This window comes from Schistocerca americana, chromosome 5 (genome assembly GCF_021461395.2).
Source record: "Schistocerca americana isolate TAMUIC-IGC-003095 chromosome 5, iqSchAmer2.1, whole genome shotgun sequence".
Taxonomy (NCBI): domain Eukaryota; kingdom Metazoa; phylum Arthropoda; class Insecta; order Orthoptera; family Acrididae; genus Schistocerca; species Schistocerca americana.
Window position 1 is genome coordinate 712,415,334 of NC_060123.1, and position 16,064 is coordinate 712,431,397.

At 45.9% G+C, this 16,064-nt stretch overlaps 1 protein-coding gene across 1 annotated transcript in view; it reads left to right on the forward strand.

The window, feature by feature from the left end:
- Positions 1 to 16,064, forward strand: part of LOC124616653 — a 157,899-nt gene that overhangs the window by 63,084 nt on the left and 78,751 nt on the right. The window contains exon 4 of the mRNA XM_047144982.1: positions 14,915 to 15,073. Within this exon, the coding sequence (XP_047000938.1) occupies positions 14,915 to 15,073 (159 nt within the window). The remainder of the gene's footprint in view (positions 1 to 14,914; positions 15,074 to 16,064) is intronic.

The following is a 16,064-nucleotide window of genomic DNA, read 5'->3' on the forward strand; positions in this document are numbered from 1 at the left end:
ACTGCTAGGTGCTAAGTGTTAGATGTCCAAGACTCTCTACAGAAAGTGGAGTTTGGAGGCTTGTTTCCTCTGTAAAGTAGGGTAGATGGTGATCGCTGGCAGAACTGTGGAAAGAGCACAATGATGGGGCAAGAAGAAGTATTTTGGAGCACACCATTTGTCATACATAGTTGAACGGGGAGCTCCGGAGCCGACGAACCCTACGTGGTCAAATGTTGACGCAATATCATCAATTACGATCGCAGCGGGCTTTGGGCCATCAGGATTTAACCGTCGATCAATGGAAACGTGTCGGCTCTTTGGTTGAAATACATTTTTACCGAACTAGGGCGATGGTCGTCTGCACAAACGCTGTCATCGAGGTTAACGGCGACTCGAAACGTGTGGCTCGCCACGGACGCAGGCTGGTGGGAGCAATGTCATCCAGTGGGAGAAATTTTCCTGCGCTTTCATGGGGCCTGTGGTAGTAATCAAGGAGCCGCTTACTGGAGCGAACCACCTGCATCTCTTCATGCTTGATCTCTTTAGCGTTGCGATGCCATCTTTCGGCAGTATAAGCGTCCGTGTTTCGCAGGCAGAATCGTGCTACAGTGGTCTGAGGAGCATTGAAGCGAACTCACGTTGGTCTCGGCGGCCAGATTCGCCTGATGTAAATCCCATGGATCCGATCAGAGTCGCAAATCAGTGTCCCGTCATTTACCCGAGTTACATGACATGTTGGTATGCATCTAATGCCACACACGTCCACAAACCTACCAACTAACTGTCCGACCCGTGATACACACAACCAGTGATGTATTTCGTTCCAAAGACGGACAAACGTGTTACTAATCAGGTTATCACGATGTTTCCGCTCATCGGTGTACGTTGCTACATACTTTTCGAATACAATAAGCGTATATTCGAAAGTTGTTGACAGTTGTTCTGCTGTACTTACACTAACGCGCTAAAACAATACCTGACACGGTGACAACGGTGTATGTGCGTAGAGAAAACAAGAGTCCTTCCATAGATGACAGGAGGCACAAATGGGTAAATACAGTGACAACAAGTGACTTCCGCAAAGGTCAGACTGACATCACCCGTCACCTGGAAACGAGCATCTCGGAAACGACTAATTTCGTCTCCTGCTCGCGTGCTGCTGTGGAAACAGTTTGTGGGAACTGGTTGAATACGAAATCAAGTGACTGATGTCCACGTCTCATCACATAGCGTATAAGTCGGAGGATTGACCACACTCTGAAGCATATTAAGCTGCGAGCTGCCGCAAAGCTGGTGACAGAGCGGGACAGTGCTGGAAGCACAACAGTGTCGGAACACACCGTTCAGCGCACCTTGCTGAACGCGTGGTTCCGCAACAGACGATCTCTACGTTTTCGCCTGTTGACCCGGCGACATCGTATCTCCTGGTTGGACGAATCAAATTTATTGCTACATTAGGTCGATGGTCGTATCCGAAGACGCCGTCATCCAGGCGAATGACTGCTCAATGTATGCACCGTACCAAGACACAGGCCGCTGGAGGATTATTGTGTAATGGAAGACCTTCAACTGTGTTCCCATGGGACCTAAGGAAGCAATCGAAGACATAGTGATAAATATTGATTACGTGCATATTAATACGCGCCATCTTAATCCCCTCATGCCATATGTCCTTCACGTCGGTGATGGCCTATCCCAACTGTATAATTGATCGTGTCACGAGAAAACTAGCTGCAGTGTGTTGAGGAGCATGGTAGTAAACAAGTTATGTCTTGATACAAAGTTTGCCTGTTCTGAAGCCGATAGAATTTTAGAACATGTTTTTTGCTCTAGTATCATGTCGTTTTTGGAAACCCAGAATCTACTATGTAGGAATCAACATGGATTCCGGAAACAGCGATCGTGTGAGACCCAACTCGCTTTATTTGTTCATGAGACCCAGAAAATATTAGATACAGGCTCCCAGGTAGATGCTATTTTTCTTGACTTCCGGAAGGCGTGCGATACAGTTCCGCACTGTCGCCTGATAAACAAAGTAAGAGCCTACGGAATATCAGACCAGCTGTGTGGCTGGATTGAAGAGTTTTTAGCAAACAGAACACAGCATGTTGTTATCAATGGAGAGACGTCTACAGACGTTAAAGTAACCTCTGGCGTGCCACAGGGGAGTGTTATGGGACCATTGCTTTTCACAATGTATATAAATGACCGCGTAGATAGTGTCGGAAGTCCCATGCGGCTTTTCGCGGATGATGCTGTAGTATACAGAGAAGTTGCAGCATTAGAAAATTGTAGCGAAATGCAGGAAGATCTGCAGCGGATAGGCACTTGGTGCAGGGAGTGGCAACTGACCCTTAGCATAGACAAATGTAATGTATTGCGAATACATGGATCCTTTATTGTATGATTATATGATAGTGGAACAAACACTGGTAGCAGTTACTTCTGTAAAATATCTGGGAGTATGCGTGCGGAACGATTTGAAGTGGAATGATCATATAAAATTAATTGTTGGTAAGGCGGGTACCAGGTTGAGATTCATTGGGAGAGTCCTTAGAAAATGTAGTCCATCAACAAAGGAGGTGGATTACAAAACACTCGTTCGACCAATACTTGAGTATTGCTCATCAGTGTGGGATCCGTACCAGATCGGGTTGACGGAGGAGATAGAGAAGATCCAAAGAAGAGCGGCGCGTTTCTTCACAGGGTTATTTGGTAACCGTGATAGCGTTACGGAGATGTTTAACATACTTAAGTGGCAGACTCTGCAAGAGAGGCGCTCTGCATCGCGGTGTAGCTTGCTCGCCAGGTTTCGAGAGGGTGCGTTTCTGGATGAGGTATCGAATATATTGCTTCCCCCTACTTATACCTCCCGAGGAGATCACGAATGTATAATTAGAGAGATTAGAGCGCGTACGGAGGCTTTCAGACAGTCGTTCCTCCCGCGAACCATACGCGACTGGAACAGGAAAGGGAGGTAATGACAGTGGCACGTAAAGTGCCCTCCGCCACACACCGTTGGGTGGCTTGCGGAGTATAAATGTAGATGTAGAACACGTTTGGGGCACTGTCTGGCTGTAGGTCCTCCCTAATAAATCAGCGGGATGTAATTCGGGGGCCGGCCGAAGTGGCCGTGCGGTTAAAGGCGCTGCAGTCTGGAACCGCAGGACCGTTACGGTCGCAGGTTCGAATCCTGCCTCGGGCATGGATGTTTGTGATGTCCTTAGGTTAGTTAGGTTTAACTAGTTCTAAGTTCTAGGGGACTGATGACCTCAGCAGTTGAGTCCCATAGTGCTCAGAGCCATTTGAACCATTTTTTTGTAATTCGGGGGAATTGCGTGACCCGTGCACGAACGTGAGCTGCAGACCCCTAGAACTGTGCCGGGGGCTTGTCGAATTCCTGACACGGGTTGCCGGTCTTGTATTTCATTCGAAATGCGGATCAACACGCTTTCAGTCAATGTATTTCTAGTTTCATGATGCAATGATTTGGTTGACTGACGTGCATTTTAGGATTTCAGCGATTTCTTTGAGTAGCACTCGTTGGACACCGCAGCACTGTGAATCGTCAGTGTTGCTTCAACTGCTGGGTGGTCAACTGGACGTGACTGTGTGGAACGCGAATAGATGATGTATTTCTGTTGTTGAAGGGTAGTATCACGGAATAGCTCACTCAGCGCATCGTGGACCGCCGAGCTCGATGACCTCATTTGATGCGCCAGACTCTATCATCAGTGTCCAACAGCTCCACTTCATGTCGTAAATGAAGGAGGTGTGGGACTTAACCTCCAACGTTGGTGCTAGGTAGGACGATGGCTACCGTTCACCGTTACTCCCACCCCCTAGATAGTTATTTATGGTGGCGAAATGATCTCGAGAAACTAGGATTCGATCTGGCATTTGACAGGATGGGGGATGTCATGTAAAACAACGAGGCCTTCTGCGGAAGTGACTAGTTGCTGGGCGACGATAAACTTAGACACTGTTAGTATGATAATGAGAAAAATAAATATTTTGCAAGCAGTAATTTTGATCAATCAATATGCAATAGTTCAACAAAGCAGTAACGAAAGAGTCCATCAACATTTTTCTACGAATACCCCCGAACACAAACACTGCACAGCCGCTGTTCGGTGGTTGGTACAAGTAACGGAGACTGGAGATACACGGAGCCTGACACGCAAAGCGACCACCGAACACGGCCTGCTGGGTCGGAAAGTGGCGATGAAATGGAGCCTAACTTGGGGGAGCGGTGAATGTATTTCGCAAAGGAGCTCGGGGCTGCGGCCGCTCCAGGCAACTTTCCGCAGAGTCACGTGACCCCGGCAAGTCCACACACACGGCGAGTCGCGCCCGGCTCAAGTTTCCAGCAGTGGCTGCGGCGGAGTCAGGAACTCAATACAATCTCCCCCCCCCCCCCCCCCCCTGATCCCGTCTCGATCAGTTTCGCCTTTAGCCCCAGCTATGCGTACCACTGCTGCGGCTGTAGAAGAGATAGCCAAAGTCTGATGAAACCGTCTAAATCGATTAACGTACTCGATTAAACCTGCCTCAGCCAGTTTTTACTAGCTCGGCACCCAGAATCTCGTCAGTAAATCTTTGTAGACGCAGCGAATCCGCTTCGGATCACATATTTCACCTGTACTGACACATATAAACCTGCCTACCGCACATGGGTTTAGCCTAAATTACTCTCGTATATATGTGACATACTGCTTCGTGATTTAAATAACGCGTGGCACAAGCGAAACGAAAGGAAATAACTGAGGAAACGAAAACACCTTTTACTGTCAGAAATGAAAATGAAATGGATTTTGCTAAGAAGTTATATCAATAATGCAAGCTACACACAGTCCAGAGTCAGAAGAATGTTTCCGACAAATGAGAGTGTTAAGATGCAAATATTATTAAACACATGCTTCAAAGTCATTTGTCATATAATGAAGTCCATGGTAACCGTATATCCCGAGACCAGAAGACGACATATGTTGCTAAAACGAAAAAATAAATGCGCTTCCCTACAAACATGCGAGTCAACAATGGTAGATTAGATGTGGTGGAAACTGAGGTCGTGTAAGTAACTGCTGAATAACAGCAGAGAAGGCGCAACTGTATCGCTTTATCGGTCCCTAGAAGTTGTGTGAATAACTCGTATATGAAGGTGAGTAGCAGCTGCCTCATTGGAGTACTGTGTAACTTCGAACATGGGATCGAAGACTCTACATCCTGAAGAGGCAGCTGCAATCAGATTTCTGCAAACACCTGTACTGGCCGAAAAGCGCCATCCACATACAGCGTCGTGAGTAAGATGACTCCAGATAAGTAAACTATGCATGCAATATTACCAGACAGTCGTTTGCCTTTGCCATTACGTTCATATAAAGATCCGCTCTTCATCCTTAACTGTGTCACTCCTTTCTGTGGTCATGCTGCGCTCCAACTATGTAATCCAGCTCGTACAGTTAATAGGCCCAACGATTTTTTTTAATGGTTGTTTTGCCGGCCGCGGTGGTCTAGCGGTTCTAGGCGCTCAGTCAGGAACCGCGCGACTGCTACGGTCGCAGGTTCGAATCCTGCCTCGGGCATGGATGTGTGTGATGTCCTTAGGTTAGTTAGGTTTAAGTAGTTCTAAGTTCTAGGGGACTTATGACCACAGCTGTTGAGTCCCATAGTGCTCAGAGCCATTTCAACCATTTTTAATGGTTGTTTTAGCGGATGCTCTTTGCCTAACCTCCCGGATAACTAATTTGTTCATGTGAAGACTAAGAGAAGTGATTCTTGCAAACATATACCCTCAACCTTCTAGTAGGAACTATATAGAGTTTCTCGTTCAGTGAAAATATGATAAGAAATATTCGCGCACGGTGACAGATAGGGGAACCGTGGAAGCCGCCCTTTATTACGTTATCGACATACGAAACTCTTATGCCGGAAGTTATTTTCATTGCAACGAAGTAGAAAGAGTCGCCAACAAGTGCTTTTAATATCTTACTGCTATTCGCACTGGTAAATCGAGAACGGCCCACGATAGTAATCCTCATTCTTACAAACTGAGTTCTCCGGATTTCTGCCAAATTCTATTTCTGCTTGTAGCAAATGTGCTGTATTAAATCGTCAAGGCTATCAATTAATTGTCATTGACCCTTGCTCTCATTTAATTGGATTCTTTTCAACAACACTGCATGAATTCAACAAAATCTTAGAGCTATGGTTGTTTGTAACTTCCAAAACCGGCCTAAATGTCTGGGCTGCAGTGATTCACGACACATTTGGAGTTATTCTTCCACCTCTAAACGACTATCGGCCATCGTGTCTCTCTGATAGTTATTTTCAGCTACAGACGAAGATGTTCTGTATCAAAGCGGGCAACACCAGTACTTTTAGCAAGATGAACCATCTCTCAAAGTGAGAAAATTCACTGCACAAACTTGAAGTGGGAGTGACAATGCCGGACATGTTAACTTAGACAAAATAAACCCATCGCATGATGCATGACTCATCTATTTGTGAGTAAACGTAAAGGGCCGCTGCAGAGGGCACAAGTCATATGTGTAATCGGCGGAGTTATAATTTCGTGCTAAAAGTAACGTTGTTGTGAATTTTAAGGGAGACGTCCGCTCTACTCGACTTTTGGTGCTCAGCGACGTCAGAAAACCGGTGCAAATTTCTCGCCTGCTATCAAGCTTCGTGGTCGTATGTCACATCGAGATTCGGATAAATCCCCGTGGTATTATTTCTAAAAAGCAACAGTACAGCAAGCATTTTAATGCATAATCTCAGGTTCCTCCCCAGTTACACCCTCTGAAATTGTAAAATATTAAAAAAATTCTGACAAGCTATAATATTAATATAATTGCTGCTCGTTTCACTCGCGGAAATTTAACTGTGTTCTTTTAATTAGACTGGTGTCACAGAAGCGAAGAAACTCTTTCGTGACAGAGGACGCTGTTATGTCCATGTAGCAGTACATACTGTTATTAAATTCAGAAGAAATTCCTATAGCTTGCCACAAAGTGTTGTGTCCCGAGAGGGACACGTTTTAATTACAAGGGCTTACCTCGATCTATGGCGAGTTTTACGTGGGCAGCTGGTTGGACTCCACCCTTTAAAGAACATATAAGCTAAGGGGGTGTTCAGAGACACAGAACTCTGTGTAAATCCCAGGGAACCTCAGGTTGAATTAAACTCCGGATAGCAAAGTTCAATGAGAGTTCACTTCTGGTTCTTCTGACGTTAACTCACGTGTTCAGTGCACGACACCACTGCATGCTGCTCACTTAGCTGTAACAATCAGCTGCTTCCTATCTCGCGGTCCTGTGACTATCTTCTCAGTACCGTCTCGTTCCCGACACGGCTCTGAATATCGTAAGACCTCAGCCTGACGCCGCCCGTCACGAGGGCAGCGGCCCAGACGGCTGCCTACTGTGATGTCCTTTCGTCAGGTGTGAGTCCCCTCCTTATAGCGCTCAGCAAGTTTCTGGAACATTCCCTCTGACTCACATCGCCGGCAAGGTAGTGTACATTAGCGTATTTGGGCAACTCGTGAGGCACTTACGTCACTGTGACGCGCTGATGTACAGGACCTGGGTCTCGGGCTGGCTGACCGTACTGTCTCCATGTGCACCGCCGTCGACGCCCTGTCGCTGTTTGAATAACCGATTGCACCATCGCTTTCTCCGTCTTCCCTGGACAGGTCCTAGTTACAAGTTGAATGTACTGACGTATTTCGTCACTTCATATTGGAATACAGACCAAACCTCCAATGGCGACCACGTCTGCTATACTAAAAAAAAAAAAAAAAAAAAAAAAAAAAAAAAAAAAAAAAAAAAAAAAAAAAAAAAAAAACGTTATACTCCGTTAATACTGTGCCATCATAATTTTTTAAGACAAGGATTACTTCTTCGTAAGCGCATAAATCATGCGATTTTATCTTCCACCAGGGCAAACGACCGCCGCGCGAGATTAACCGAGCGGTCTTAGGCGCTGCAGTCATGGACTGTGCGAATGGTCCCGGCGGAGGTTCGAGTCCTCCCTCGGGCATGGGTGTGTGTGTTATTTAGGTTAAATAGTGTGTAAGTTTAGGGACTGACGGCCTTATCAGTTAAGTCCAATAACATTGCACACAAATTTCAACATTTTTTTTTTTTTGACAAATGACGTCTCATTAATCCGAAAAAATTTTTACAGGAAACAAAATGTAAAATTGATGCATTCTCGATGAGCTGGATTTGATAGCCATAGTAGTGCCAGTGATGAATAGGTTATAAAGGAAGGAAACTGTAAATGATAAGTGACTCCTCCGGCCAATGTAATAAATCTCAGGTAAGTAGCTGTAACAAAGTTACACGTTCTGTTGTCCTTGTCTGTACACCTGATGGAGAACATTTTTAAAAAGAAGTAGTTCAGCTGTCTCCTTACACTATTCACTGTGATTTCTATAACATCGTTTCTTATTTCCCAGTTAGTCAGTTCAACGGTGAAGTTTTCTCGAGCATGTTTGTCATCAAGGAAACTATTGTTTGGTTTCCAGTGGCTCTTGTCACGCGGAACAGGTCTCGGGGATTCTCTGACTTCAATACAAACCGCGTGGTGATCGTTCATGCTGAGTGGTATAACTTCGCGTCCTTCTACGTTGATATATTCCGAAACATAAAACCTGTCCAGTCGGAATGCCTTAGTTTAACTTACGTTATCGTAACGAGTCTTCTGGGTGTTAGGGTTTTCGACTTATCTTTTGCACTGACAACATTTGTTACATCTCGCAGTGGCCCACGCATCGGAAAGGTTAATCTTCATATCCGTGACACGAAGTGCACAGTTAAAGTCACCTCCTAGTATCAGTCCATTATGAGAGTTTCTTAGACAGTAAGTAAGAGTTTTCAGGAAAAAAGGGAGTAATGTCACCGGTCACTCCTTTTATCTTCCTTTTGTGACTTGCCCGTGTCACTGACAGGGCACTAGTCGCTTGACCAACTTTTATTGTTTGCAATGACTCACTCATTTCTATTACCTTTCACTAACTCTTGCTACTTTCTCCTTATGCTCTAACTCTTCCATAGAAACATTTTGATGTTCCTAGTTAAGTGTGCCATCAGGCATGCAGATAGAATCGTCGTCGTTTGGTTTACTTTTATTGTCAGTTTCACTGTTCTCCATTAGGGGACGGAATCTGAGAATTCCTCATCCACATTTCTTCCAGGCCCTGTTGTACCCATACTTGAGTCAATCCGGCCTAACAGTACAGCTGCGTATGCCACTACTCATGGCTCAAGTTTTTCAATTGGCTTCCATGCAGGGCATCTACGGCCACAATTCCCCCCCAGATATCCAGTTGAATTGCATATGGAGCGTGAGCGAGGTTACTTGTCATACACGACATACGCCCAAGACTGCGTACAGTCACATAAAAGGATGTGTGCTTTCGTAGTTTTACTTTAGCAGTTCGATCGCAGTTGAACTTGCCATAACACCCATAATTTTCTGATACTGTAAACTATCGTGTGTTGAAGCTGGTGCAGGGTTATCGTGGTCTTCTCCTGATCGTAGACATTTTAATTTGTGGTTCTCTTGGGCTGTGGCGTCGTCGTGTGTACAGCTCTCGACCTAAACCGTACGTAGTGTTGCCGGAGTATACTAGCAATTATTTTGTTTTACTCGAATTACAGGGCGACGAAGCTTCAATTCAGTTATTATACTCTGTTAACTTATAAGAACACATATTAAGAACCAACACCTCGCTTTAAACAGACACAGCTCGTTTAAATCTGATTTCAATACACACATCAAAAAAAGTTTTTCATCACCTCGGTTCCCAGAGTTCCAACAATTGTACAGAAAATTGGAGCAGAGATCAACACAAAAATCAGTTTCGACCTTTTCACTACTTATGAAATCAACACATTACATGTTGTAGCACCACTCAGCGAGACCTTAAGAGGTGGCAGTCCAGATTGCTGTACAGTCCGATACCTCTAATACCCAATAGCATGTCCTCCCGGCTGGCCGCGGTGGTCTCGCGGTTCTAGGCGCGCAGTCCGGAACCGCGCGACTGCTACGGTCGCAGGTTCGAATCCTGCCTCGGGCATGGATGTGTGTGATGTCCTTAGGTTAGTTAGGTTTAAGTAGTTCTAAGTTCTAGGGGACTGATGACCACAGCTGTTAAGTTCCATAGTGCTCAGAACCATTTGAACCATTTGAACCATGTCCTCCCGCATTGATGCATGTCTGTATTCGTAGTGGCACACTCTCCACAAGTTCATCAAGGCACTATTGGTCCAGATTGTCCGACTCCTCATCGACGATTCTGCGTAGATCCCTCAGAGTGTTTGGTGGGTCACGTCGTCCATATGCAGCCCTTTTCAATCTATCCCAATCCTGTGCGATAGGGTTCATGTCTGGAGAACATGCTGGTCGCTCTAGTCGAGCGATGTCGTTATCCTGAAGGACGTCATTGACAAGATGTGCACGAAGGGGGCGCGAATTGTCGTCCATGAAGACGAATGTCCCGCCAATATGCTGCCGATATGGTTGCACTATGGGTCGGAGGATGGCATTCACGTATGGTACAGCCGTTACGACTTCTTCTATGACTACCAGCGGCATACGTCGGCCCCACATAATGCCACTCCAAAACTGCTACACTCACTGGACAGCCTGACCGGGCTGCCTCCAAACAAGTGTCCGACGATTATCTGGTTGAAGGCATACTCATCGCTGAACAGAACGTGATGCCAGTTCTGAGCGGCCCATTCGGCATGTTGTTGGACCCATCTGTATCGCGCTGCATGGTGTTGTGGTTGCAAAGATGGACCGCATCATTAATGTCGGGAGTGAAGTTGCGCATCATGCAGCCTATTGCGCACTGTTTGAGTCGTGACACGACATCCTGTGGCTTCGCGAAAAACATTATTCAATATGGTGGCGTTGCTGTCAGGGTTCCTCCGAGCCATAATCCGTAGGTAGCGGTCATCCACTGCAGAAGTAGGCCTTGGGCGGCCTAGCGAGGTATGTCATCGACAGTTCCTGTCTCTCTCTGTATCTCCTCCATGTCCGAACAACGTTGGTGTGGTTCACTTCGACACGCCTGGACACCTCTCTTGTTCAGAGCCGTTCCTGGCACAAAGTAACGATGCGGACGCGATCGAACCGCGGTATTGACCGTCTAGGTACGGTTGAACTACAGACAACACGAGCCGTGTACCTCCTTCCTGGTGGAATGACTGGAACTGGTCAGCTCTCGGACCCCCTCAGTCTAATAGGCGCTGCTCATGCATGGTTGTTTACATCATTGGGCGGGTTTGGTGACGTCTCTGGTCAAAGGAACTGTGTCTGTGATACAACATCCGCAGTAAACGTCTGCCTACAGGAGTTCTGGTAACCGGGGTGATGCAAAACTTTTTTTGATGTGTGTAGTTTATAGTCACTGCGTGTGATACTAGATCTGTTTATCACACACGCTTCAGAACATGCTGGGTCGACGTAGTTATCTGCCCTGCACTACGGATTCTGATTTTTAATTACGGGTGAGCAAAGTTTACAATCTTTCCTTTTTTGTTCTTTAGGTAGGCCAATAAATATTCACTAACAATTTATCAAAATATTCCAGCTAGTTCAAAGTTTAGGTTCGACCAGTCATTCTGTCTACAGTATTGAAACTTTCTACTAACACTTGATTGTCGATATCGATACTGTTAATCTTTGCGAATGTTCACTCTAGAATGCAGTTAATTTCACCTTTTACTTCTCATTAACGTCAAACATCACAAATTTTCAGTTGTAATTTCTGTTTTAAATAAATTCAAATCTCTGAAACTATGTCTTTAAATGATGACTTTTGTAAAATGAGTGGTACACCTTTAACAATAATTTGGTATATTTTCAGTTTTCTCTCTAAACAACATGCAATAGAAGCAATCACAACAACTTTAATAACAGAAACCGGACCAGGAATCGCAATAGTAATAGATTAACAGTGATGGTTACGTGTATATAAAGGCAAAAACAAAGTGCGATATTACAGCTTTGTTCTCTTACAATTTTATGTTGTCAGTCGTTTTGCCTCCTTTTAATTAAAATTTTTGCTCAAATACTTCGTAATGTACGTATTTTGTATGTAGACTATTCACTGCACTGTTAACTAGAATACTTAACCACTTCCTCACCAACAACTGGACGTCATCAGTCATGTATTTCCGAACAGCGAGAGCGGTAGGCCTTCCGGTGCTCTATTGTAAACTAAATTTCAAGGTCTCTGTCGTTGAGGAAGACATATTGACGTTTCCCTACACCACAGAAGACACTCAGAAGTGGTGAGGCGCTCTGCTGCACGCAGCCACGGTCTGCGTCTGGTCTCCACGCCGTCCAAACACGGACTGACGGTGAACACAAACTAAAGGGGACACTGGCACTTTCCTTAGTATTGGTTTGTTGTATGCCACATACAGATTGGAAGAATTTCCATTTTCCTTACTTTGTTTTGAAGGCTAACACTGCCTTTGTGTGATTAATTGTCATTTGATTATAAAAAAATCGTACCAAGAGTGACAGGTCTGTGTCAGATCTGCAATGCGCTGTCGCCTTAAAACGGAATACTGTCGTAACACAGAATTTATGATATGGCAACAACGTAATACGTGAATCCAATATGGCGTCTACAAAGTTCTTCATTTGTCGACCGCTGTCGACTTTCGTGCTTGCATCGAGCTCTAAGGAGGACACGTGATTCTGTCGTCACTGCACAGTAACAGTCTCCCCTGTGGTTGAGGGCCCACTGGGGAGTTGTAGGACACTCCTGCAAAGGGGACTGTGTGCTCTACGACCAATAAATGTTGTTCTGATCCAGCATGTGCTGCGGCAAACCATAGACATCTCTAACAGCAGACTGCGTCTCTCTTATAAGTGTAACGGACGACACCACGCGAAACTGTGCCAAACATTTCACAGTAACGGTAATCTGTGACTCACAGGCAGTTTCTCGTGACAGTGTGCCGCCTTACCCTATCGCGGAATACTTAAGAACCTTCATCGTCTGCCATAGACTGAACCACCCCGACCTCATAGCGGCGTGGAGGAGAACGCCAACCGCCCAATCACTGCTTCACTGAGGCGTCCAGTGAAGTATGGCCAACTGCTAGTCTCAAGACACAATTAGCACATTTAAGTTTTAACCAGCAGGTGAATACTGATGTGTCTTTTAAAGCTGTCCTTCCAAAGCATTGAAAAGTGTGATCTGTGATGAGTACAGACCTAAGATAAAATTTAAAAAGAAGCTAAGTCGTCAACAACAAGGAACATGTGTCGTTCACAAATTGTCGATACACTGCTTTGTTTGTGTTGTCACGTGATTTCCGCACAAACATTGAGCATTTCTGGTGTAAAATACATTATGAATATACACTGAAAAGCCAAAGAAACTGATAAACTGATACACCTGCCAAATATCGTGTAGAGCCACCACGAACGAGCAGAAGTACCACAATACGACGTGGCATGGACTCAAATGATATCTGAAGTAGTGCTGTACGGAATTCACACCATGAATCCTGCAGGACTATCCATAAATCCATGGGGATATGAGGCGTTGGAAATGTCTTCTGAACAGCAGAACTCAGAAGAGTGTTTCTAGCGCCACTCTGTAGCAATTCTGGACGTTTGGGGTGTCGCATTGTCATGCTGGAATTGCCGTCGAAATGCACAATGGACATGAATGCATGCAGGTGATCAGACAGGATGTCTACGTACGTTTCACCTGTCAGAGACGTATCTAGACGTATCAGGGGTCCCATATCACTCCAACTGCATACATCCCACACCACTACAGAGCCTCCACCACCTTTAAGAGTCTGCCGCTGACATGCAGTGTCCATGGATTCATGACGTTGTCTCCACACCGGTACACGTCCATCCACTCGATACAATTTGAAACGGGACTCGTCCGACCAGGCAACATGCTTCCAGTCATCAGCAGTCCAATTTCGGGTTTGACGGGCCCAGGTGAGGCGTAAAGGTTTGTGTTGTGCAGTCAGCAAGGGTACACGACTGGCCTTCTGTACCGAAAACCCATATAGATGATGTTTCGTTGAACGGTTCGCATGCTGACGCTTGTTGATGGCCCAGCATTCAGATCTGCAGCAATTTGCAGAAGAGTTGCAGTTCTGTCATATTCAATGATTCTCTTCAGTCGTTGTTGGTCCCGATCTTGCTGGATCTTTTTACGGCCACAGCAGTGTCGGAGATCTGATGTTTTACCGGATTCATGATATTCACGGTACACTCGTGAAATGGTCATACGGGAAAATCCCCACTTCATCGCTACCTCGGAGATTCTGTGTCCCACCGCTCGTGCGCCGATTATAACACCACATTCAAACTCACTTAAATGTTGACAACCTGTCACTGCAGCAGCAGTGCCGGCCGGGGTGGCCGAGCGGTTCTAGGCGCTACAGTCTGGAACTGCGCGACCTCTAAGGTCGCAGGTTCGAATCCTACCTTGGGCATGGATGTGTGTTATGTCCTTAGGTTAGTTAGGTTTAAGTAGTTCTAAGTTCTAGGGGACTGATGACCTCAGCAGTTAAGTCCCATAGTGCTCAGAGCAATTTTTTTGTAGCAGCAGTAACTGATCCAACAACTGCGACAGACCCTTTTGGTTTCATATAGGCGTTGCCGACCGCAGCGCCGTATACAGCCTGTTTACATACCTCTGTATCTGAATACGCATGCTTATACCAGTTTCTTTGTCGCTTCTGTGTATTAAAAGATACGTCTTACAGGTACGCTGACTGCTTTTTGCTTGCCACAGACAAAATAGATCACAGCCACCAGATTCATCTACCTGAATTACTCGTGTAGACGCGATCTAGCCGCCCTCAGGCGTCTGTTATTAACTCTGTCTGTACTGTGTGCCTGTGTGTGTGAGGGGCATCCCCGGCTGCAGGTGTCGTGGGTGCGACGCCGCGACTGGCACATCCTCACCTCGGGCCTCTTCACCTACACCAACGACGAGCGGTTCCAGGTGGCCCACTCCACTGACGAGGACTGGAGCCTCCAGATCAAGTACGTCCAGAAGCGTGACAACGGCACCTACGAATGTCAGGTGAGAATGCAGCCAAACATTCATGACTTGGATTCTTTCAGTGGTTTACAGCCAAAATATTAAACAATTTCTTGTGCTGTTATCCTCACTCTAAAGATGTTTTATTCATATGATTATTAAATCTCACGCTATTGCGTTGCTTTTCGTCAATTTATTTCAAAATTTACCCGAATACCTTCCCCTAATTTGTTGACACAATCTGTAGAGAACTGTTGCATTAATACTGAAAAACATGCAAATGATAAAATCATTTTTACAATTAATTGCGCTGTTTGCAAGATTCATTAAGCAATACTATTATTTCTGGCCATAATAATGTTCTCTGTATCTGAGTGGCCACCTTGTCTGATGATCATCCTGAGGACTCCAGTTATATTCCTGTTGTTGACAGTTGTCTTTCTTGTTGGGATGACTGGTACAGGCCTATCCAGCTTCGTCATACTCACTGGGATGCTACTTCAGTGTCAAGTAGAATTTTGTTTTATCATCCCCACTCCATATGCGTTTTACTCAAATTATTACTTAGCCACATACACTCCTGGAAATGGAAAAAAGAACACATTGACACCGGTGTGTCAGACCCACCATACTTGCTCCGGACACTGCGAGAGGGCTGTACAAGCAATGATCACACGCACGGCACAGCGGACACACCAGGAACCGCGGTGTTGGCCGTCGAATGGCGCTAGCTGCGCAGCATTTGTGCACCGCCGCCGTCAGTGTCAGCCAGTTCGCCGTTGCATACGGAGCTCCATCGCAGTCTTTAACACTGGTAGCACACCGCGACAGCGTGGACGTAAACCGTATGTGCAGTTGACGGACTTTGAGCTAGGGCGTATAGTGGGCATGCGGAAGGCCGGGTGGACGTATCGCCGAATTGCTCAACACGTGGGGCGTGAGGTCTCCACATTACATCGATGTTGTCGCCAGTGGTCAGCGGAAGGTGCACGTGCCCGTCGACCTGGGACCGGACCGCAGCGACGCACGGATG